This window comes from Condylura cristata, unplaced genomic scaffold, assembly GCF_000260355.1.
Source record: "Condylura cristata isolate star-nosed mole 26May11 unplaced genomic scaffold, ConCri1.0 scaffold00016, whole genome shotgun sequence".
Classification (NCBI taxonomy): domain Eukaryota; kingdom Metazoa; phylum Chordata; class Mammalia; order Eulipotyphla; family Talpidae; genus Condylura; species Condylura cristata.
Window position 1 is genome coordinate 22,597,538 of NW_004567117.1, and position 23,457 is coordinate 22,620,994.

The 23,457-nt window shown below is 54.4% G+C and overlaps 1 protein-coding gene across 11 annotated transcripts in view; it reads right to left on the minus strand.

Annotated features, from left to right (window-relative positions):
- Nucleotides 1-23,457, minus strand: part of CELF4 (CUGBP, Elav-like family member 4) — a 279,310-nt gene that overhangs the window by 49,297 nt on the left and 206,556 nt on the right. For 8 of the 11 annotated variants that reach the window (XM_004683857.2, XM_004683859.2, XM_012725867.1 and 5 more), the window contains exon 3: nt 14,685-14,763. In XM_004683857.2, the coding sequence (XP_004683914.1) occupies nt 14,685-14,763 (79 nt within the window). The remainder of the gene's footprint in view (nt 1-14,684; nt 14,764-23,457) is intronic. The other 3 variants (XM_004683865.2, XM_012725869.1, XM_012725868.1) reach the window with 1 other exon arrangement.

Sequence of the window (23,457 nt, forward strand, 5' to 3'; positions counted from 1 at the left end):
TTCTCTCAGGTCGTTGTCCAAGCAGGTATAGAGTCAATTCCTGTTTCTGCTTATTGGCTTTTTGGTTGCACTGTAGATAGCAGAACCCCGGTCTGTTCCCACCAACAAAAGGCAAAAGGGCCCCGGGATGAGGGAGGGGACAAGCCGATGCCCACAGGGCAGGTGCTGGACAGCGCAGGGCTCCCCACCCAGGTTCCGTGGAGGGACATGACTTGAGATGACAGAAGTGTGGGGATATTCCAGGTGGCAGGCACAGAAGTGTCCTAGGGCCTTGGGGTGGGCGCCAGAGGGCGGTGGTGTGCTTGTGGCTTCGACCCTTTCCCAGACCTGCCTGCAGGTGTCTTCAGGAGAACAGGGATGGGGACACTGACTGGCTGCAACCCCCCTGCCCTCCTCCACCAGCTTTGCTCCTTGTCATTCTTCTTCCAGAAGATCCCTGTCACCGAGTGGTCAGAGCAACAAGGAGCACAGACTGCTGGGGGACAGGGTGTAGCAGCCAGGACCCCAAGTGGGCAAGAAATGCAGAGTGGTAGGGCAGACTGAGGAGGGCCCCGCCCCCCCACACCCTGCAGGAACTGGGACCCCTGGAGGGGGCTGAGCTGGCTAGGAAGGAACTGAAGAGTATATGCTAATGGTCACCTGCAAGGAGAAAACTAGGCTGCCAGAGAGAGCTGTAAGGAGCTGCTGCTGCTGCCTGCGGGCTCTTAGCACTTCTTAGCTTATTCCAGCACCCTAGGGTGAGAGCCTGCTCAGGCTGGAGGCTGGGGGAGAGCCTGAAGGGCCCTGCTTGGAGGCTAGGAGGAAGGGTGGGGTCCTGCTCTGGTCCCAGCCTGAGCACCTGGTTCATCTCCCACCAACCCTGGGGTCCCTGCAAGACCAGCCTTTCTCCATGACAGGGAGATATTAACATTTGAAATTCTGGCGGAAGGCTCCTTCCTCCTTTCCCTGCCCCTCACCCCACCCCCCCCCAAAGGAAAACAGTCGTTGAAATTGAAAAATGGTGCTCAGTGAAGGGTTTAAAGACATTGTGAATTTAAAATATATTTTAAAGGTCATTTTTAGCAGTAATGATGTTTGAATGGTGGGGCTCTTAGTAAAAGGCAGAGTCCCTCAGTAATATTAGACCAAATGGGAAGCAGCGAGAACCTCTGTCTCCTGGAGCCCTCAGCATGGGTGAGGGTGGGGGGGCACAGAAAGGAGCAAAACGCACCCCCAGAACAAGTGTCAGGGCCACTGCTGAGTCCCCAGGTACTACACTATCAGACTTGACCCTGGCATGGAAGGGTCCTCCAAGATCTCCGCTGGAGCATTGCATCTGGGTTTTGGGGGTTCAAAGGACCTCCACAGTGGGCAGAACCAGAGGCTGGCCTTCGGTCCCACCGGGAGGTGTGTTACCTTACACATCCTTCCCACCCTGGGCAGGCTTATCTTTCCTCATGCTTCTAGAACTCACTCATAGGCCCTCCTGCCACAACCCCTCTTGGGGCCATCTCCCAAGAGGGAGGCTGGGGGGCTGCGGCCCCACACTGAAGTGAGCACTGCTGGGCACACACCCCTTGCATCCTGAGCTGCAGGCTGAGCATGCAAGGAGCCCGTAGCGCTGTACTTCTTGACAGTGATTGTGCTCTACATTTTAAAAAACAGATTCAGGACATGATCATACTGGCTACTACTTATTTTAACCTCAATGTTTTCTATCCTCTAACCCCAATTCACAAACCACCCACCTCTTGGCCCACTTTTCTCCCTCTCGGCAAGTGTACCTATTCCTTGCAGGAAGCTTCGCCCACACAGGCACAAAACTTGTTGAAGCAACACACACATATGAACACCAACTGCTAATAAAGCTCAGAATATTCTTGAAGGTCTGAGTGTGGGTTAGATGCTGGTTAGCCCCTGGAAGGCTGTGGGGGACAAAGACAGAGGACAATGGGGTAAGAGTGTACCTGGGAGGATAGGAAGAACAGAAAGAGTCTTATTAAAGGCTGGGAACTAGCCTGGTGGGCTTCCTGTAGGAGGTGTGTGGAATATGCATGAATAGATGATCAACAACAGAATGCAAAAACCAAAACAGCAAATACAGAAATAAGCTGTGGCCTCTGACTCCTCAAGTTGCTGGCACTGTCACCCCAAACTGGGAGGAGGGAGTTTTGCTTCCCATGCTTTTGCTGGGGACCCTAGAAGTAGCAGGACCCTGGTGTTGAGGGAGCTGAGTGTGGGGCAGTGTTTTTTTGTATCGCCGTGGCTTCCACCCCCTGTCTATGTGGTCTTCCTTTGGGGGAGGCTGGAGAAACAGCACCCAACCTGGCAGTGGTCCCCCCTTATGCCTGACCTGGGGACGGACGCACAGTGGTGGGTTTGGTGAACACATGCATCTATGTCACTGAGGAAAGCGCCTGTCTGGCTGTGCCTTGTGTCAATAGGGCACAAGAGGGGGCTGGGGGGCTCCCTGGTGGGATGAGTTTGTGGGGCTGTGATCCAGGACCAGTGCCCCTTGGCATTTTAGGGTGGAAGGAGGCAGAAGCAGAGGAAGAGGAGAATATAAAAGTATCTGGGAGAAGTGCTGCGCCCGGCTACAGTGTTATTAAACTAAAGCATCTTATAAAACTCAAGCCATTAATAACAGGCTGCCGCCACGTTGGGGTAATTTATTCAAATTGCGGGTCCGGGATGGAGGAGCAGATGTTTCAGAGCTGTTGGTGTCACGGAATGAGTTCCTGGGGAGGAGGGTGCTGGGCTGCATTCCTGGGGGGTGGGGAGGGTCTGAGCTTGTGCAGTTGAACACCAGACCCCAAATTCTAGGCAGAGGCTGAGACCTCACCCCAGGATGCAGGAATGAAGGAGGAGGGGTGGAAGAGAGGAGAGCTAATCGAGGGTGGGTGGGCACCTGCTTTTACCTACAACGACCCAAGTGGCCAGCTGAGGTACACCTTGCTGCTCTGTGGCATTCCAGACCCACACCAGGCCCCGGACACCAGAGAAGCCTGCGTTCTTTTCCATCCGTGGCCGCCACCCACCAGTGGGGGCGCCAACCTCTGGGGCTCATTTGTCTCATTCACACCATGGAGCAACCCTGGGCTCGCAGAATGGGGAGAAGAAGAAACCCCAGGATGAAAGGGAAAGTCCTGGCCTGTGGTGTGGATGTGAAGGTCAGTTGTGATCCTGTGCTCACCTCATGATCCTCACACGGGGTTAACTTTGCCCTTTGACTTGAGTATTTTTCCTGTCTCCTATTTCATAGGTTCTAGCCAGCCACAGCCAGACTGTAATGCCCTGTGGCCAAGAATCAGGTTGGTGAGCCCCCTGGCGAAGTGGGGTACATGCAGTGGACCCTCAGTCTCTGCCCACAAGCTGGTCTCTCGTATCTGGGCCACGTGTCCGATGGGGAAGGGACAGCAAGGCTGGCACAGCCCCTGTGGGCTCCCCATTCCTCAGCACAGTTCTCCAGGTCCTGGTCCAACCTGGGTCCTAGAGTGGGTGACTGGTGGGTGGGGGGGTGGGTCAGGATCAGTCACATTTGCAGGACAGAGTGCAAGGAAGTGTGTTGGCCCCTAGGCTCCTGCTAAGACCTGGGGAAGAGGACCCTCTGCACAGGAACAAAGCAGATGTCGACCCTGCGAAGTCACTTCTGACTCTAATTCACTCTCCTTCTCCGGGTGTCTGAGGGGGGGCTGTTGGGCACTGCTCAGCTGACAATCATGCCATGAGGCTGAACCCCGGCCTGTGTGGGAAACACAGAAAGGACCCAAGAAATATCTGGGTGCCCTGTTTTGCAGATGTGTAAGCCTGCTTGCTGAGGCGGCTTAACGTAGGGCTCAGCCCAGTCAAGGGGTGCACCGTGATGCCCACCGCAGGTGTCCATCTGAGGCTTGGGCTCCCTGCTCACAGCAGAGAAGAGGCTGGCACGGCCCGAGGGCATGCCCTGGAGAGTGGCAGGTGCTCACAAGGCTGACGTTCTGGAATGGCCCAGCTCAGGCGCACAGGTCTCTCCCACAGGCCCAGTCCTGATGGCATCACCTATGTTCCACCTCCTGCGCCCCTCCCCCACCCTGACCTGAAATGATGCTACTCTGGGATTCTGCTCGAATTTGCTGTAGCATGTGCCCCTTGTCAGGACAGGGTGGACATTTATTAGACGCCAAGTGCCCAGGACAGGGCAGAGGGACCATCTTTGCCACCTTTGTGATTTGGTCTCAGGTTACCCTGGATTGGGGCTGGATGGGTGGTGGGGCAAGACCAACTACTAGAAGCTTGGGGTGAGACTGGGGGTGGGGGGGCACCAAGACTACCCCCCTAAAAGAGGTGAGCAAAGTTAAGGAGGGCTGTGGGGATGTGAGAGGGCCTGGCGCCCTCATCCCCAAAATGCCTCTCCCGCAAAGTGCTCCCTGCCTACCTGGTCAGGAGGTCAGTGGCAGCTGCCTGCCCTGCGCAGATCGGACGTGCTCATAGCTCAAGGTTCATTTCCAATGAAGGCGAACACACAGCCCCAGACTCACAGGGCAATCAGCGTGCGCTGTGATGAATGGAGTTTGTGTCACTCAGTGAAAATGAATATTTCTTTGCGATAATGGCCAGATGGTAGCAACTCTCCGATCCAAATTAAAACATGCATGATAAATGCCAGGAAAACAGAGGAAGACAAAACCCCAACCTGGAGTGAATTCTCTCTATAAATCTTCCCCCTGCCCCCTCCCCCACCACCACAGCGGCCCTCTAATAGCCATTAAATTATTAAGATGAGCTGCAAGGAGAATGCCAATGTCAGTGGCACCTGCCCTGCTGTTCACCTCTGCCCCCTGCCTGGAGGCCCGACTTTGGGGGGCTTGGGGAGTGGGGAGGTGAAAGAAGGGGCTGCTTTTAGGTTGGCAAAGAACTGGAATTGTGGAGAAAACTCCCACTGAGAGACATGGGGTGAAGGGCACTAGCCTTGGGGCCCAACTCGGAGGGAGGCCGTCCCTGTCCCCACAGAGGGCACAGTCTCGCTGGTGAGACGAGAAACTAACACTCGGCGCCTGGCCGGGAAGGGTCCGGGCCCAGACGCTGAGTAGGGAACAGCTGGAGAAGGCATTGCGCCGAGGTGGGCAGTTGGGAAGGGCCAGAGGCGACTGGAAGATGGTGGCCCGAGAGTGGACAAGTACCTGAGGTCTGAGGGCAGCCGGTCCTGGGCAGGGCAGGGGCAGCTTTGGGGTTTGTATGTCATGGTGACAAAAGAATTTGTGAACTGCGGTTTAATTCCCATGGCCTTGCCCCTCCGGCTCACAGTTGGAGACTGTCTGTCTCTCTGTCTCCCTGACTCCTTGACGTCACTCTCCCCGGGGGCCAGCTTCCATCCATCACCAACCTCTTCCATAGTCTCCACGTCTCCCCTTATAGAACACCCTCCCCTCTTCAGGCGGGCATCCCTTGGAACCTCTGCTCAGACCAACATGCTTCCTCATTTTCCTAGGCAAGGTCAGCCTCAGAACCCTGAGTCCCCCTACATAAACCCCATTCCCAAAGGGCATGGGTAAAGAGCGCAAGAAGCTGGAGAGCCATCCTGAAGCCTGTGGTCCGACAGCATCCTTTGTATATTTGGCACTGACATTGGGGGCGCTCCTGGGCCGGCCCCAACATACCCCCATGAGATAGCAGCAAGGAGCATGGGGGAGCTGGCCTGGAGGGCTGAGGGGTAAAGGCTGATCGCTGGTTGTGTGATCTTGGGAAAGACACCTTCCTCCCCACCCTTCGTCTCCCTCGCCATCAAATGCGTACGCTGCTCAGTCACCTTGCAGGACTGTCATAGGGCTCCAGGCGCCTCTCGGAGGCTCTGGGTGACACAGGGAGGCTCCGGCTGCCCTGGCTGAGCTCGTCCCTCTTCCTTCCGAAGCCCTAGCTTGGTCTTAGCAGCAGCTGCTCGGCCTTTGCACAGTTCCCGTGTCCTAGGCTGGGAGGGGAAGGCACTGGCCTCTCGGATACCAGCCAGGACGCAACTTCTCAGAAATACCAGGTAGGAGCATGGGAGAAATTCAACTCTGGGATGACCTGGTAAACCTGGGCTGAAGGGCAAGGAGAGACAGTATCCCCCACCCCACACCCCAGATTCAGATACTGAGTGTGTGTGTGCTTCAGTGGCATACCCTGGGGTTTGAGGAGCAGCAAGATACCCAGTGCATCAAAATCTGGGTCTTCCTTTGACAAAAGTAGACCCTCTCCTGCCACACTAATTCTACGTTATTCGAAAATTAATGTGTCTCATCTTTGCCTTGTTTGTCTCTGTTTTCATGTCTTTATCTGGGCAGATGCTGTCCAGATGCTACCCTTAGTAAACCTGTTATCCTAATCATCACCTCCAGGAAGTCTTCCAGGTCCTGCCTTTCTCCAGGAATCACAGCTCGGGCCTGAGGCAGTACAACGTTCATTTGCTCTTGTTGTCCACCGGATCTGAGGTGCTCGCCCCTGTCACCTCTTTACTTTCCCCACGGGCTGGGTTCTAAGAATAAAATGACAGCTGCAGTAGCTGTCATGGGAAGGTTCTACAGCTTGCCAACTGTGTTCCTCCATCAGCGGCTCCAGGAGGTGTCCCCAACCCCTTCCTTGGCAATGGCAGGGGCAAGGTAGGGATGGTGGGAAAGGCAGGGATCTTGGAGCAAGAGCACAGGCGTTTCTGTCCAGCACTGTCCCTGCCGGCCCTGCCCTGGGCCTCCCTCGCCTGGTTGCCATCCCTAGGTACTGTCTCCAAAGCACCGCCATTATCATGTCACTCAGCTCCACTTTGCCCCGGGTACCAACTTATAGGACCTGCTGGACATGAGTCCTGCTGGGCCTGGCTGCCTCCTCTCCCAGTAGTGCTGCCCTTCCCTGCTGAAAGCCTTTCTCCTCTGAAGGCCAAGCTGGTGTTACCCATTCTGATCTCTCAGTCCACGCCTTGTGTCCCTGCTCCGCTCCCTCCTGACAAACTCACCACCCCCATTTTGTCATCAGGAAGTTCCCAATGCGCTCAGCCAGGGCCCAGGAGCTCCCTGGATACATCTTGCCCACACCAGATCACACTGAGGACCACCCGGCCTGGGACGACTGCTGGGACATTTCCTCATCTCTCCCAGCTCCTGAGAAAGGGGGTGTCTTCCTCCTTTCTGCTCACACAGCTCAGGGGACAGCAGCCCCTAAAGCCTGGGGAAACATGAGGCAGCTTTTAAATATCATCTAGGAGCCCATTTGCAATGATTAATATCCCATTTCCCCTGAAACAACCCTTTGCTAAATTAGCCAGGGCCAGAGGGAATTTGGAGAGGAGTCTCCAGTCTCAACTTAACTTGCCGAATAGATTTAAAAAAAAAAAACAACAACAAAGGACCCTCAAAAACAAAATGCAGATCAATCAACACCCCTCCCCCACTGAAAACCCAAAGTCCATTGAAACTCAGCAGGTTTGCAGTTAATTATAATTTCGCACCTATGCAGATTACCCAAGTATTTCTGATGTATGTCTGCCCCACTGGAGTCTCCATGGGGCCCTCTCGAGGGACCCCCACCCGCCACCTCCTTCCCCAACCACAAAACCTGTTTTCACACAGCTGCTGTTTGGGTTTAGTTGTGTAAACCAGCAGAAGCTTCCTGGATTTAAAAATTTCCTTTTGAAAAGGGGCTTGGGAAAGGAGGGAGACTGTGATTCTTTTAAGTCAGAAGGCACAGGGATTATGGAGCATAAGACCTCAGGGCAGGGGTATCTCACACCAGGATCTAGTTAGCCTAACAGTTGGAAATGTTCAAACTAAACCAGAAGGGACTGTGGTCAGATAGGTGGGGGAACTTCCTGTCCATCAAAGAAGCCAAGCCCTGGATGGCTGGATGACGGGTGTCTGATCCCACAGCTCTTGCCAAGGCAGATGGTCCACACCGGGTCAGGCAGGCCTGTCAGGCTCCTGCACCTCAGCATCCTGGTTGTCTGGGCCCTGCCTTCTTAGTCGCGAATGTCTTTTGTTAAACGTCAATCCAAAATAAAACAGGGCTCCGAGCACACAAAAGATCTGCTGGAACACTGGCTTTGGGACTGGTGTTCAAAGGAAAACATTACAATCTACAGCTTGAGAAACTCCAGAGGGAATAGGACAGGATAGGCTGACAAGACAGGGTTTCCGAGCTCTGGAAAGAGGCACGGGTCAGTCACTTTCCTTCTTGAGGGATTTTAGAAATGGGAGGGGCAGGGTGAGAGGCAGACTCACAGGCAAGGGTAGACATAACAGCTGCGGGGGTTGGGGGGTGGGGTTTCTCCAGCCTTGGGGGGTGTGCTCCATCAACAGGGCAGTTAACTGTCCCCTAACCAAAGGCCCCTCATCCCCAGTGACCCGCTTGCCCAAGTCCCTGAGAGCAGACCCAGCAATGGCACAGGGAAGAGGGTGGCAGCAGTCTCCCTGAGCAGAGGGAGCTGGGGGCTGCAGGGGACGCAGGAAGGACAAGTGCCCCAGCCCCATCAACACAGGCACATCTAGACACACATACACAGGCCCCCGCAGTGCAGTTCACACTCTACCCAGCTTCCAGAGAATTCTGTGGGGACTTAGAAAGAGAGGGGGCGGGGGATTTTCTGCTCTGGGGTGCAGAATCCTTTCTCTTTAGGGCCCCTTCTTAGGGGCCTCAGTCACTGGACCCCTTTTCACCCTGGGGGTGGGGGTGGGTAGCCTACATTCTGGATTGGGGTAGATTCTTTACCTCAGTGTGGACTGGTGCTGGGATCTCTCAGAAGGACATGAATCAAGATCCCCAAAATAGAGGGTGGTGTGCCAGACTCAGGGAGAGGCTCTCTGGTGACCCAAAGGGGAGAGACCCAGAGGAGATGGAGGGAATGTGGCCTTCCAGACATGAGGCGGCTTGACCTCTGGACAGATGAAGCTGTTCTTTGGCCCCACACTGCTGCCCACCCACAGAGGAAGCTCCCCTGTTCACACCTATCCATTACACCTGCTGCCATCCATGACTTCTGCCCCCACATCTCAGGCTGTCTCGTGTCGTTGGCATTGTTAAAACCTTGTCTCCTGTGACCTCCAGATGATTTCAGCTTATCTTCAATGCTCTGTGGCCCTGATCTCCCAACTTTCCATTTCTGTGACCCCCACCCCCATCTCCTGCCTGGGTCCAGGACTTCCTCAGCAGAACCCCTTAGGGGTTTCTGTTTACCCAGCTTTAGTCCAGCGAGTCACTTGTTGCCTACAAAGAGTAGAAAACTCCCACTTCTGTATATTGAATCTTCATAAAGTGGGACCAGCCTACACATCCATTTTCATCTAAACACTCACTAAATTGCCAAGCCAGAATAGAGGACTAAAGAGCTAGACAGACCCAAAAGCGAGAATCTCAGTGGTGGCCTGGGTGTCCTGGGGTCCAGGATCTCTTTGGGGGAGGGGAGCTGCCCTCCTGGGCCCACAGCTCTCAGCTGTTCTCCAGCAGCCCTCTGGAGGCCTCCCTGACAGCACGTTGTCTGTGTCTGTTTAGAAATAAAATAATGCTTGGAGGAGAAACGCGTAACTTAATAGGATTTAAAAAGCTGCAGCAACGGATGGGTTTACAGATGGTGGAGGGGCCGGGAGGACGAAATCAGCCACGGTTTTATGGCGGGGAACGTGGCCTCTGGGAGGGCTGGGAGCCTCTTTCACATGCATTGTGTCCAACCTCATTAGCCAGCCCAGCGGGAGGCCGCTGCCACACCAGTGCAGACCACGGGGAGGGGGGGACGCAGGGAAGATGCCGGTAAATGAACTCTGGGAGCAGTGGCGGCTGCCTGAACGCTTGACTAGACCCCTGGGCAGGCACCTGCCTGGGGACCAAGTGGAAGTAAAATGACTCTGGCTGTGGCACTTGCCCCCAGCTTTCCTTGCCTGCCCCTGTCCTGTCAGAGACCAGAGAGGGAGGGAGGGAGAGAGTGAGAGAGAGACAGAGAAAGAGAGAGTGAAGCCAGGGGTGGTGCAAACGTGGTCTGAAAGGTCTGAAAATGGAGGATAGAAAGAAGTGGAAACTGCTGTGGGCAACTTCAGCCCCCAGGCAATTAATTCTGCAGGACTTGGGGAGGCTGGACAGTGGGGCACAAAAGTTCCTTCACCTTCTGGAAGCTTCCCTGGGCATCCACCAGTAGTAGCTTACTACAACTACCCTTCCAGAGCCCTCTGTGGCTGGAGCTCAGAGCTACTCCCTTCCATCCACCCTCAGCTACCCCCAGACCCTGCTGCCTGCCAGTAGGGGGCACCTGGAGAGCTCTGTCTCCTGCCTCTGGCTGCCTGGCGTCCTTCGGGCTCTCCTCTCAGTCTCAGCTGTCCCCCTTGCCTCTCTTCCACCTCAGGGAGAGGCATCTGGAAGGGCCAGGGAGGAAATGCGGAAAAGCTCTGGCGTGTCCTCTTCCCCAGCTCAGGCCTCAGCGTCTGGAGCACGGGCATCAGCTGGCGCCTCCCTTTGGAGGGGAGGGGCTCCCTAGTGCTGCACCTGTTCCTTTTCTGAGGCAATCCTGAACCCCCTCTTTCCCTGGAATCTCCCCTGAGCCATCTGGGTTTTTAACTTCTCCAACTCGTCAGCCAGCCATCTTTCTGTTTATCTGTCATTTCACGTTGGTGAAATAAAGCCTGGTGGCCCCCAGCCGCTGTGTCCCCATGTGTATTTCTCTTCCACCTCACTAGACTGTGTGAAATTGGGAGTGTGTTCTCTGGGTGCCTTTATCAGTGTGGGTGTGTGGTGAGCAGCATGTGGGACTGCCTGGGGGCTTCTCCAGAAACAGACCCCAGTGAGCCCTTTCTTCTACCCAGTGGATGGTCCATGGGAGGAGATACCTACAGTTTCTGATGTTTGGGGGTAAGGGGTGCTTTCTAGGGGTCAGCAGAGATAGCACAGATCTGCTGCTCTCCCTGGCAGTGAAGAGGCAGTGGCTGGGGTGCGGGTGGGGGGGTGTCAGTCCCGTGTCTGTTATACCTGGCCCAAGTCTCAGGTACTCCACCTCCCCTCAAGGACTGCTATTTAGCTGCTGAGCTTCTTAGGCAGTTTTGAGGTGGGCACACACCCCAAACCTGGTCTCTTCCAGTTCAGCACAGAGGAGGTTTCTGAGGTCAAAGCTTTCATAGCCTGACTCCAGCTTCCAGAGCTGGCTTGGTGTGGGTTGGGAGGCTTGTCCTGTCTTGCAACCTGAGTGCTCACTTAGGCTGAAATCTGGGAGGATGGAAAAGGGGGTCAGGACTACAGGGCGGCCCTCTGTGGCACCCACTCAGATGCTGAGATGAAATCAAAAGGCCAAAGGAAACCCAATCAGAGGTTCAGAGTGAACCGCTCCAGCTGCAAGCCCAGGATACCATAGGGGCGCCCTAGGCAACGTCCCTGCCTCTGAGATGGCCAGGCAGGTATGTGTGTGGAGGGCCTCCTGCCCGCTTCCGCCCCATCCAGTCTATCTCCCTTCCCTGGGCTCATGAACTGGCTGCTAATTTTGGGGGTGAATCTGAGTCTGAATACAGCTTTGCCCAGGAAGCTCTGTGAGGTCAACTGGTCGTTCCTTGCTGAGGGATGTCTCCCAGGGAAGCTCTTTCTCTTTGGCTTTCTTTCCCTGCCCAGCTGGAACCCTGCCTCATAGGCCGTCTCCCCTTTTCCTGTCCAGGGACATCACGCTGCAACATCCTCTCTCTGCCTGGTCTCCCTCTCAGGATCAGTGGCTCCTGTTTTCAAGGAGATGGGCTCAATCACTTCTGCTCAAGGTTCCATTTTTACTTTGTGCCCTCACTGCCTCCTACCATGGCTACACCTTTTGGCCCAAAGCCTACCTCCACCAGGAAGCCCTCCTTGCCTGCTCTAGGCCAGAGTGAGGACTCCCTTCTCCGACCTATCCCAGCCCTGGTCTCCCATATCTCCTTGGTTAGGTCCAAAGTTCCTTATCAAGTCTGGACCTGCCTCCCTCACCTGTGACCTCATCTCCTTCAGCTACCTTGAGAAAGAACCTAGAGGCAGAAAAATGCCTGTGATAACTTCCTATGCCCCCTTGAGATGGGAGGCAGATTTCTGAGTTCTGATGACCGACAGGCGAGGGCTTAGATTCCCGCTGTCATCTTCTCACTGTGTGACCTATGCTCTCTGTGCCTTGGTGTATACATTTAAATAGGGTCAATAATATTCATCTCCAAATCTGTGTGGATTACACAGATTTGTTTAAAATCCTGGTGGGTGTTCCTCTCCAGGGATGGTGGGAGTTTATTATTCAGCACAACTGGATATTGGCCCTCTTATCCTCAATGTGAAGATGGGGGCTCAGGGTGGGGGGGTACCTGGGCCAGAGCTCACTTTATATCTGCACCCCAACTCCTCTGGAGGAAAGACTAGCGTCAACACACACCAGAGGCAAGAGAGCAGAGGCTGGAGCTCCCACTGGTCCTGGCACAAGGGTAGTCTGTCCACATGCACTGCCAAGGCCGACCTCAGAGACTGGCACCCCGGAAGTTCAATAGCCACTGTGTGCACACATGTCCTTCCCAGCACTCCTCTACCCACACTCTGCCCTGCACACCACCTCCTCAGGAAGTGAATGATGTGACCAGAATTTACTTCTAGAAGCATGGGGTTTACTTCTGATGCGACTGAAGTGCCCACGGTGTCTTTCTCTGGTGGGCAGGGCCAGGAGGCGCCATCCTCCTTTCCCCTGACCAAAGGCCCCTTAGAATTTACACCCCAAATTCTAAGCAGGAAGCTCCTCTCTCTGTGCTGCACCCCGGTGCACCACAGAACAGCCTGGGGTCCTGTGGGCTTGCCCAACCCACTCCTCAGAGTCTCTGTGATGCTTGTAACTTGGGAACCAAGTTTCCTGGCTGAGGAAAGTGGAGTCAAGATCGGGCAGACCCTGTCTCTTCCTCAGGACGCTCCCCTGTCTGGCTCCCTCTCTTCTCCTTCCAGCTCTGCCCCCTCCAAGTCTCCTCAGCTTTCCCTCCCCCCACTTCTGGGTCTACTTTCCCTTCCTCCCTCCCACTCCCAGCTCAACCCTCCAGACCCTCTCCTGTTCCTATTTCTTTCATCTTTTTAAATGTTCACCTCTCTCCACACCTCCCCAAGAAGTATTTAATGGATATTAAATTATTTTAAACTGACTTTCTTATTCTTTTTTTTTTAATAGCTTGGTGCTAATGCTGACTCAGGACCATCTCCGTGTTTAATATTGAATATGCAATTAATAGATAGATGTTTAGGTTTGGCTCTTCTCCCCCTCCCACCCCCCCTTTCTACTGCAGGGAGAATAAAAGAGCTGATTAATCTGGTTTGGGGCAAGTGTCAGAAGCAGGAGATATATGGGAGAAAGGAGATGAGGTTAGCAACTTGGAGTCAGAGAGCTATTGCCTCTGAGGCAGGCAAAGGGAAGGAAGGTTTGCATTTGAGCTCATCTCCCTGGGCAGAGAAGCTCCCGACACCCCCTGGGATCTGGCTAGAGCTGTCTCTAGCCAGCTGTGCTGTCTGTCCCAAACTGCTCCCCCTCAGAGGCCTCCCCATGGGGCCTTGCTCCATGGTACAGAACCTTCCCCTCCTCAAGACCACCTCTGTTGGGTCCCAGAACAGAACCTTCCCCTCCTCAAGACCACCTCTGTTGGGTCCCAGCTCCTTTGAGGGCTCTGGCTGTCCCTACCTCGCATACCTCCTCTTCGGACTGAGGTGGCATCTACTATCCTAGCTACAGGTCTGTACAGAGCTTTCTTCCCATCAGTTACAGGAACTCTTGGCCATGCCTTGGGCCTGCTACATGAACATGGGGCTGCGTGATGGGGTCTCGCTACAGGGTCCCCCACAGACAGTTCCCAGGAGAGAGGCCCCTGCTCCTCTATGACTGGTGTGGAGCTCAGTGTGAGGCCCTGGCAGTCAGTGCCACTCTCACCACCAGGCCTCTGGGCCTCTGTGGTTAGAGAAACCCACAGGAAAAGGGGCAGGAACAGCAGCGTGCACCAGGTGGGATTCTCAGGGTCGGGTCCCTGACACCTGAGCTATCTTTACCCCAAGCTGATGGCCTCCCAGGGAGGGAGAATGAGGAGTGAGGACCCTGTACCTGGGCCTGGAAGTGAGCGTGGACACAGGACCAGCACCCAGGACAGTGGGGGCTTGGCAGAGGAAGCCAGAGTCTGGCGGGGTGGAGCTCCAGCAGGTAATAGGGTTGGACCCTTTCTAGTGGAGAGGGCAGCGCCTCCCTGTGGGGAGTGAGGCCTGAGTTCGTGGGATGAAGTCATGTCCTCCTCTGTCTCTTCCCAGTGTTTCTCTGTCCACCCTTTCTATCCCCAGGATCTTGTCCCCCCACATCCACGGAAGGTGCTCTCAGATTCCTTATGTCCATGTTCGAAACTCCCCAGGGCAGAGTTAAAACCTGTTTCCTCCATCCCAGCCCCGTCAACCCTCTCAACAGCCGAGTCCCCTCACTATAGGGTTTCTGAGACACAGAGGGTGTACCCTTGTGCGAGGGCAGAAGTGTTCCCAGGGTCTGCTACAAGTTTCCTCACAGAAAGGAATGAACCCCAACACCCAACAGACACCTGTCTCCCCCTTCCCTCCTTTAATGTCCCCTGCAGTCGCCAGAACACCAAAGCCCTGTCCCAACTCCCCTCACCAGGTCCCCAAGGGTCAGAAAGAGGGGGCAGGGAGTGGCTGCATCACTGTATCAGGGAGAGAGAGGGAGAAAGGGGTGGGGGAGGAGGGGACAGAGACAAGTGGGCCCTCACGTGAAGGGGGCTGGCGCAGGCAGCTACTACCTCCTCGGCTCTCGCTGTCCGCTGGCTTCACCTGGATCGGCCGGTTCATCTGCAACAGAGCACAGGGCAATGTTAGGGCAGGTCTGGGGTGGGGGCAGACACCCCCACGCCCACCCCCACAAACACACAGGTGCTCACAGGTACACAGACTACACGCACCCCCACATACACTACATTACTGCACCCATCTCCCCCTGCCTATGCAATCTCCAGGACCCTTTGCTTCAGGGGAGTCTCTCTGGGTGGCAGGCCCTGTGGTGACTGCCTCCTGGTGTTGAGCAACGCTTGCTAGCCTAGGACATGAGTCTGAGTGCACCTGTGGCCCGTCCTGCTCCCAGGAGACAACCTGCTTTTATTTCTCAGTTCAGAGAGCTGAGATGAGCTGGTACAGAGGCTGCCCAGACCCTGGATTGGCAGCCAGTTGCATACCACCCTATGCCACCCAGTGGATGTGGATGGAGTGGGTCCTGGAATGCCAGGAGCTCTAGGCCGTTTGGCTCTGGGTTGCAGCATGGCTTAGGGTGGAGACTCTGGCTGTGACCAGAGAGATGCCCTTGAGTTGTGTGTGGAGTGGCACAGCTACCAGCCTCCTGGGTTAGTTACTGGGGTCGGAACCTCCTGGCTCCAGGAACCTCCTGGCTCCAGGATCCTTTGCAATGCCCGTTCTCGCCACTAGGGGTCTCTGGGCTCCAAGCTTCAGGACTGTATCCTCCCGCAGCCGGGAGGCTTGGGGTGGGCGCTCTACCGGAGGTCCCGAGATATTTCAAGCAATCAAAATGGCAGGAATCACACAATGGAATCATACTTTATGTCTGTGCCGGTACTTTTGCCTGTCACGTGCTCTATCATCCCTTGCCACATTTGCATTTCTCTCACAAACACCGACCCTGAGAGACAGGCAGGGGAGGGACCAACACCCCCATTTTTTAGATGTAGAAGCTGAGGCAGGGCTACCCCAAGGCAGGATGAGCCTGGGAACTCCGATCTGGCGGGGCTATTTCTGGGTTTCTTTCCTGCATCGGGTGACTTTTTGTTGCCAATTCCCTCCTGCACAGAGGCTGGCTAGCCAGTCACAAGCTTCCTTAGGTTTTCTGGTCTAGGATTCGGAGTGAGTTTTAGCTGCGTCAAGAGAACTGGGTGGGGGAGTGTGGGTGCCCGTGACTCAGCAAGGTGAAGACGAGACCAGGGGAAGGACAGAGCCACCTCCAGGAAGGACAGCAGTGGGAGGCAGGCACAGAACACAAGGGAAGGAGGCACAGGTGGTCAGAGCCGCAAGAGAAGACCCCGGGGGTCAGTCCAACGAGCGGGGTGCAGAGTGTCACTGTTGGCCGTAAGGTCCCTGCTCGGTACCCCTTATGGAGCTGAGTTACTTATCCAGTTATGTACTGCTCTGGTAAGCTCTGTCTGCAGAAGAAACTCGTCATGCTACAGAAAGTTCCAGTCACCAGGAGAAGGAAGTTCCCAGCTTGTGGGGTCCTCGCCCCCTCACAAACCACCTTTTTGTCCTGTTCTTAACCCAAAGATCCAGCAGGCTGAGCATTAAGGCCCCAGAGAGGGGGCGAGGCGGGAGGTTCAGGGCCCTCCTGGTTTCTCTCCAGTGCCTTTTAGTACTTGGCATTCAACTCTTTCCATCCTGGAACACCCCCTTCTCCTAGTCTCCCCTAAACCTGGAGCTCACTTACCCCAGAAAGGCTGCAAGATTAGACCAGGCCCAGAGCTGGCTATCGTCTTCTTTGGGACTATTTCTAGCTTATGCAATTATTATAATTCTCCAAGATGGGAGTATTATCTCTACCATGCAGTGAAAAGCCAAAGCTCAGAGGAGTGGCAGTTTTGGGGGTCAGCCAGAACGGGTGGACGTAGTGCTAACAATACATGTTAGGAGGATGGGCCTTTTAGTATTTGATCCTGCTTGATCCCAGCTGCTGTGGAAAGGGGAAGAGGCCAGGGAAAAATCCCAGAAAAAAAATATCCCTCTGATAGGGGAACTGGGGTCATGCCTTTGAGCCACCGAATCAATACACTTCTTCACCCTGGCCCCCCAGCTCTCCCCCCGCCCCCTCTAGTAGCACTGCTCCATTCCCCACATCACAGTATCTCCCCTCCCAAGTCCAGTCCCTTGACCTGCAGGGTCCTCTCACACACCCCACCAGCCGGCTCCCCTTGACCATGGAGACTTTCTGGCACGCCAGTGGCAGGGTCCACATAGAAAGCACAGTCAAGGCTGGGAGTGAGTTGCTCAGGGGTGCCCTGGTCTCTTAGGCCCCTCAAAGCATACACAATACTGCTACAGCAGCAGGTACCCCCACAGCTGCTGCCTACATTACAGTCGCGTGTATCTTAGCGGCAAGGGTAAGGTTCTGAGAAACGCCTTGCTGGGTGAGTTTTCAGTTGTGCAAACGTCAGGGAGTGTAATCACACACACCTAGATGGAAAAGACCACACCTAGGCGATAAGGAACTACAGGGCCACCGTGGTATACACCCGGACCAGACATGGTAAAGTGACACCTGACCACATATTGCTAGATTAGTATTAACTTCCCCTACAGTGTCTGCAATAGGCTGCCTTTAACTTTAAACCAAGGAAGCGGAGGGTCAGAGCTTAGCCACCTAGCTTGAGGTCACGGATACTAGGTTACATGAGTAGCGATACTAGGGTGTTTCCAGGACTCCTGACACTTGGGGAGATTCTAGGAACCAGGCGTGCAGGGAGGTGAGCAGGGGTGGGGACTCAGGCTTCCTCGGCTTTGGGAAGTGGGGGGACTGCTGAGGAAGAGCAGGCACAGGCTGTGAACTAGACCCAGCTGGGCTCTGGAGATGGAGTCGGGTGGACCCCACGGGAGGCATCATCCTGGGTGCTTGTGCACACTCAGGTAGATGTCAAGTGCTTAGGGGTGATAACAGGAAAGGCAGGGCTCCTGGGAGAACTCCCCCACCTGGCACCTTATTTCTGGGTCTGGGTCCCTCAAAGGGCCCAGTGCACTGTACTCTTTGAAGATGACCAGTCTTCTCTTCCTTGGTCTGTGAGCAGCTAGGGTGAACTCTGGCAACTGATGAGGGCTGGCACAGAGCTGCTGCTGATAGAGCAGGTCCCATTTTCCATGGCGATTTAAGCAAGGTCCATAAACTTTCAAACTCTCCCTGTGTTTCTGGCTTTCCACCTCCCTATGGGGAGAGCCCCGACCCTCAGGCAGTCAGCCGTTGTCCCAGGGCTCTGTGGACCAGGGTGTTTGTGAATGCTCTGCCCCAGGCTTCCCCACTTAGGGGACCCCCCAGTCAGGGATGTTCAGTGTCCAGACAGCCTGTATGGGGCTGTCAGAGCGGATCCACCTAGGTGAGAGACGAAACAGGGCCCTGAGTTTTCCTAATTCTCAGCAGAAATAAAGTGTCGGGCTGAGCTGGGGAGATTTCTCAGCTGGGGCGGGCTCTGTACAGTGCCTACCGCGGGCCTGGGGAGAGCGCTCCCTCCTTTGGTTAGGGGCTTCCTCTCCTCTTTGGCCCAGTCCAGCCTCCCCAAGGCCTGGTTCCTCCTTGAGAAGGGTGAAAGAGTGAGCTTGTCTGCTGAGAGAAGGCTGAGGAATAGGAGAGGGGAGAACACCCTTCTTTTCTTTTTTTTTTTTTTTTTTGAAACAAAAACAAAATTTATTTAGAAACAGAATAAAAGGACACACAGGGAGAGTTCCCTGTACAGGCAGAATCCATGGTAAGAACAATTGTGAGGGAATTGTGGGGATGCCAGCCTCAAGTGGGGTGCCGGAACTGTTCACTCTGACCCTTCTTGGGGTTCACCATGCACCATGGACAACACCCTTCTTTTACCCATGGGCCTTGGCCCCAGAGTCCTTTACTTGTGAGCAGAGTCAAGGACTCTGAAGGCACTGCTCCATTTGGTGGCTTCCCTGTTTCGCATCTTGCGTCCCTCTGTCCCATCGCCCCTCTCAGCCACTGTCCGCCCCTTCAGGAGGGCCTGGGATGGGGGCTGGTGAGGGCCGGGCCTTCCCTGCTGATGCTCTCTGAGGCATCTGGCTGCGGCTGCTCCCCGGCCCCTTCCCCTTGGCTCAGCTCTGCTTCCCCACCCCCTCCCCATCATTGCCACTTTTTGCATCAACACATATCCATGCATTAAACAAGACATTCCATTAATTTCTTCATCATCATAACTTAAGCTGGGACATACCCTTTAAATATTCATTCAGCTATGAAAACTGGGCATTAAAATTTTAATAATGTCAAGCTCATTTGAACCAGGCTCCTTGGGGACGATTACGATACAATTAGAATAAATATGATGATTGAGCTGGTCCAGAGGCTTCACCTGTCTGTCCAGCCTGGCTCCCTGCAGGAGAGGCCTGTGGCTGGCCGGCAGCCAGACAGCCCGACAGGTAAGTCAGCCCCTGGCTCTCTTGACTTTCTCCCCCACCCCTCCATCTCCTCCCTTGTGACTCCTTTTCTACCTTCTCTGACTTCTACCTCCCACAGGTGTCTGCCACCCCTGTGGGCCAGGGCAAAGTCATGATTGGGGTTCAGGGATGTCCCAGCCTTGGTAGGAAATGGCTCTGATTAACCCTGGCTGTTCCAGTTCCTTTCCTAGTCCTCTCGTCGGACCCTCACAGGGCTTATCCTGGCGTGAGAACCATTTTCCTGTCTGTGTGTCTCCTCTTCCCCAGCCTGCAAGGGACTCCCAGAGGCTGAGTGAGTACCCACCACAGCAGGTCAGCCAGGGGAGGGGGCCACTGTTCCCTGAGGCCCAGGTGTGTTCTGCCACCAGACTCAGAAGAGTCTGTCTTCACACGGCTCCCCTCGTGTGCCAACAGCCCTCCCAGGGCTGCGTGAGGTGTAGGGACACCCCCTCTTGGTCCCTCACAGTCTGGCACCTGGACAGAACCCTAGGCAGCACACGGAGCAGCCCTAGATGACTCTGCCCCTCTTCCATCTGCCAGTCCAGCTACCTGAGCCCCCTGCTTCACACCAGGCCCAGAGAGGCTGACCCAGGACAGGTCTAGAAATAAGTCCCCGGACACTCACTGGTCACCCAAAAGTGTCCTCTTCCAGTAAGACTCCCCTGCTCATCTCTCAGCCCCCTGGCTATATCCAATGCTCTATGCCTGCTCCCTCTCTCCTGGGCGTGCACTTGAGTGAGACAGACAGACCGAGACAGAGAAACTTGGTTCTCAAGAGCAGGGAACTGATTTCCTATTCATGTACCCCCAGGCCCTAACTCAGGACTGAGTTCCCTGGAGAGAGAATACTTGTGTGACATCCTAAAATCCTTTTTATTTTTACATTTTAAAATCTTTAAAAAAAGCAAAACACTCATTTAAATTGGAGATCGGGATTAACCGAGTCAAGGGAGGAGAGTCCAGGGCCATGTAAAGTGGGCTCTCTGGGGGCATCTGCCTCCAGGTTATTTTCCAATCTGTGAAAAGAAGTGGCTGGGGACCCGCATAGTCCCACACTGCAGGGCCAGGGGAAGGGAGGATGGGGCACCCCCAGCTGTGACTCCAGGATGGTCATCCACCTTCACATGGAAGGATCCTTTCTGGCTGCTTGGGGGTTGTGGATGTAAACCATGCTCCCCTCACAGAAGGGCCCCGTGTTGCCCCATGAAACCTTCAAGAGGTGTACATGCCTGCTCTTACATCTCAGAGCTGCAGCCTTCCCCGAGGTCTTCTCTGTCCGGCCCGCCAGCTCCTGCGGGCCTTGTGAGGCGCCTGGCTCCTTCTCCCCTTCACCTGGCTCTGTGTTCTTGTCCACCCTGAGCGCTAGGTTTATGAGCACAGGATGGCGTTGGATGACATGAGGCAGCCGGCCTGCAGACCCCCGCCCTTTTAAACCTCTGAACCCAACGTCTGTGCTAAAAGCGAGCAAAGAAGCGTTCTTGAAGCCCTCAGCTATAGAGCTGTTTCCTTTCTTCTATAGTCCTCTCTCTTTGACTTGTCATAGTATTTTTTATTTGCTTTTTAATGTTCTACATAAAGAAAAATATAATCTTTCAATTATTGGCGTGCATTCTACCATTCATTTATCTTGTGTAATATCAGTTTTAAGTGCAAATATCAGAACGCTTCACTTCCAAGTAGACTCACCCAAATTACACAATTCAGATTTTGGACTCATGGCTGGAAAATACCATGAAATGGCCAGAAGCGACAAATGCAAGCCAGATTTAGGAGGCTGGCAGGAGAAAGAGAAGGTCTCCCAAGCAGGTGGTGAGCTCGAGAGACTGCTCCCTCAGACATGGGGACCCTCACAGGGAGCTCGAGCCCTGCCCTGAAGTATGGAGCAGGTTGGGCCTTGGGGCGGCTCTGGTCCTCCTTCCGGTTACCATGGACCCAAAGCCTAGGCCAGTTCCTGGGAAGCCAAACCAGACGGCATACCTGTGCAATCATGCCTGCCCCACCCCAGTTGATGGTAGATGGTGGGTGGGGGTGGAGGAGGAATAGGCTGGGGGACAGGAAAGCCTTCAAGGGTAAGTCAGTGCTGTATTGGGGGTACTGGCAAGAGGTTCACCCCTGTGGAAACATGGCCTTTTTGTTCAGCTAGACGTAGCACAGAGCCGCCGGCTGAGGCAACACAGGGGAGTAAACTCTCCATTCATCTGTTGCAGGTCCCTACTGGCTGGCATAGCGGGCAGGGACGTGGCAGAGAGCAGGCATGTATGTGTATGGCCGGGGGCCAGTGGGGGGAAGCAGAAGAAAGAGCCTCAAGCTCCCCTCCCCCCGCTTCCTATGTCCCATACCCCACCCCACCCCCAGACTTCACTTTCAATACACAAGTTCAAGGATGAAATTTTAAGAACAAAAGTTTATAACTGTGCGGTGATGAGTGTTAAGTAGATTGATGGGGATGGTCATTCCGCAATATATGCACAGAATCATTATGCTGTACATCTGAAGTTGATGTCATGTTTATGTCAATTTAAAAAATGGGTTTCAAGATGGGGACTGCGCACCAGTAAACCTCAAGCTTGGGACCCTACTGGGTGTGGGGGCCTATGTGAGCGTGACCCCACAGATTGCATTCCCCTGCAGCTGCCTGGAGATGACACCTGTTTCCTGAGGCTCCCCCGAACCAGGCATCAAGCACATCATTCTCCATCAGATTCTTTGAGTCCAGATCTGTGCTCAAGTCCCGGTTATAAAAGGTCATTACTCAAAGATTTATATCTTAAGGCTGAACTTTGGGCCATTCGGGGCATGGCAACAGGATTTCCAATGGGAAAAAGGCTGGGAGTGAGGCGAGGAGAACTCTGCCTAGAACTAGTTGAGATTGTGGGGTCCCCCAGTGGGTGGCTCTCCAGTAATACTGCCCTCCGCCAGGGCTTTGCTGAAGCAGCACTTAGCAAATCGTAATTAACATTTTAATTAATGGAGAAATTATTTGTTTAAAGCCCAAGAGCGCAGGGTCTGAGTCACGTTCTCCTGCTGACTCCCAGGGCTGCTCCTGGTAGACTCCCTGGAACCCAGGAATGCAAGAATGAACCCCTGCCTGGGGGCTTCTGTAGCCCCTCAGTGAGAAGGGATTGAGGAAGATGGCAGAGCAGCACAGGTTATTTGTAGCTAGTTGTAAATATATTAATGTTTTAATTACCTCCTTAATAAATTGCCTATGATTCATTCCATAGAGGGGGCTGAAAATTCAAGGAACATTTTCTGTTGTCCTTTTGACGTTCTAGCTCTAAGACAGTCCCCCCCCCGGCCTTGCAGACCCCCACAGTGCTGACTCGGGCACCCACCTGGGTGAGGACTGGGGTGTCCCCAGGCTATGGTGCAGCCCCAAGGCTGGCTGTTAGCGTGGGACTCTTGCTCCCTTTGCCTGGCTACAGTCATGCTTCTCCAGCTCTCAGGTCTCTTGGTTCTGCAATCGAAATTAGGGGTCTCTTCCAGCTCTCCATTCTTTCCTTCATTGCCCTAACTTAGCACCATTATGGACCATTTGGGCCCAAACTGGTTGATTTATTGCTCAGCATTTGGCCCCTCTTCATGAGGGAAGGCCATACCCACTTCATCCTCACAGTGTGCCCAGAAGCTAGGCTGGCCCCTGCACACAGTAGGTGTTTAATAAATGCTCACTAGCCAAATGGATGAATAAATGCTCTATTCCACCCCATCATCAGCCCTGTCCCCTCCTTGCCTTAGTCAGCCCCTGAGGCAGGAGCGCCCAGAGACCAGAAAAGCTCACTCATCAGACAGTCCTGTTTCCGGCCCAAAAAGAAAGACCCTTAATCCTCCCTCCTCCAGCAGAGTGGCCTTGTTGTACCTTTGGATTAGGAAGGTTTATTGAAGCGGCAATCATCGTTTAGAGAGACAGTCAGTGAGCGCAAACCAGACAGAAGAACCCGAGGTTATTGTTAAAATATGCAAATCCACAACCCATTGAAATGCAAACCCTCCAGATAAGATTTTTTAATAAATCTGGTTCTGCTCCCCCTCCCCGCGCCAGGAGGCCATCTGATGCTTGTTGGGTCAGGACACACACTGGCACATAGGCCCTGTCAGCCCTTCTCTCCTCATTGAGAAGGTCCAGCTGGGAGCGCCCTTGGGTGGGGCAGGCTGCCAGTCCAGGCCTGGAATCAGTCCCTTGGGCAAAGTGCTTGAGGTCACTCTGGGTCACCCAAAGGGATATCTCACCCTTTCTGAGAGCTGGCTCCAAGGTTTCTCTTTGTCCACTCTTCACCTCCAGCCCACCTTACCCTGTCTATAAAGCAGAGAACTAATCTCCAGCAAATCTTCAATAATTGC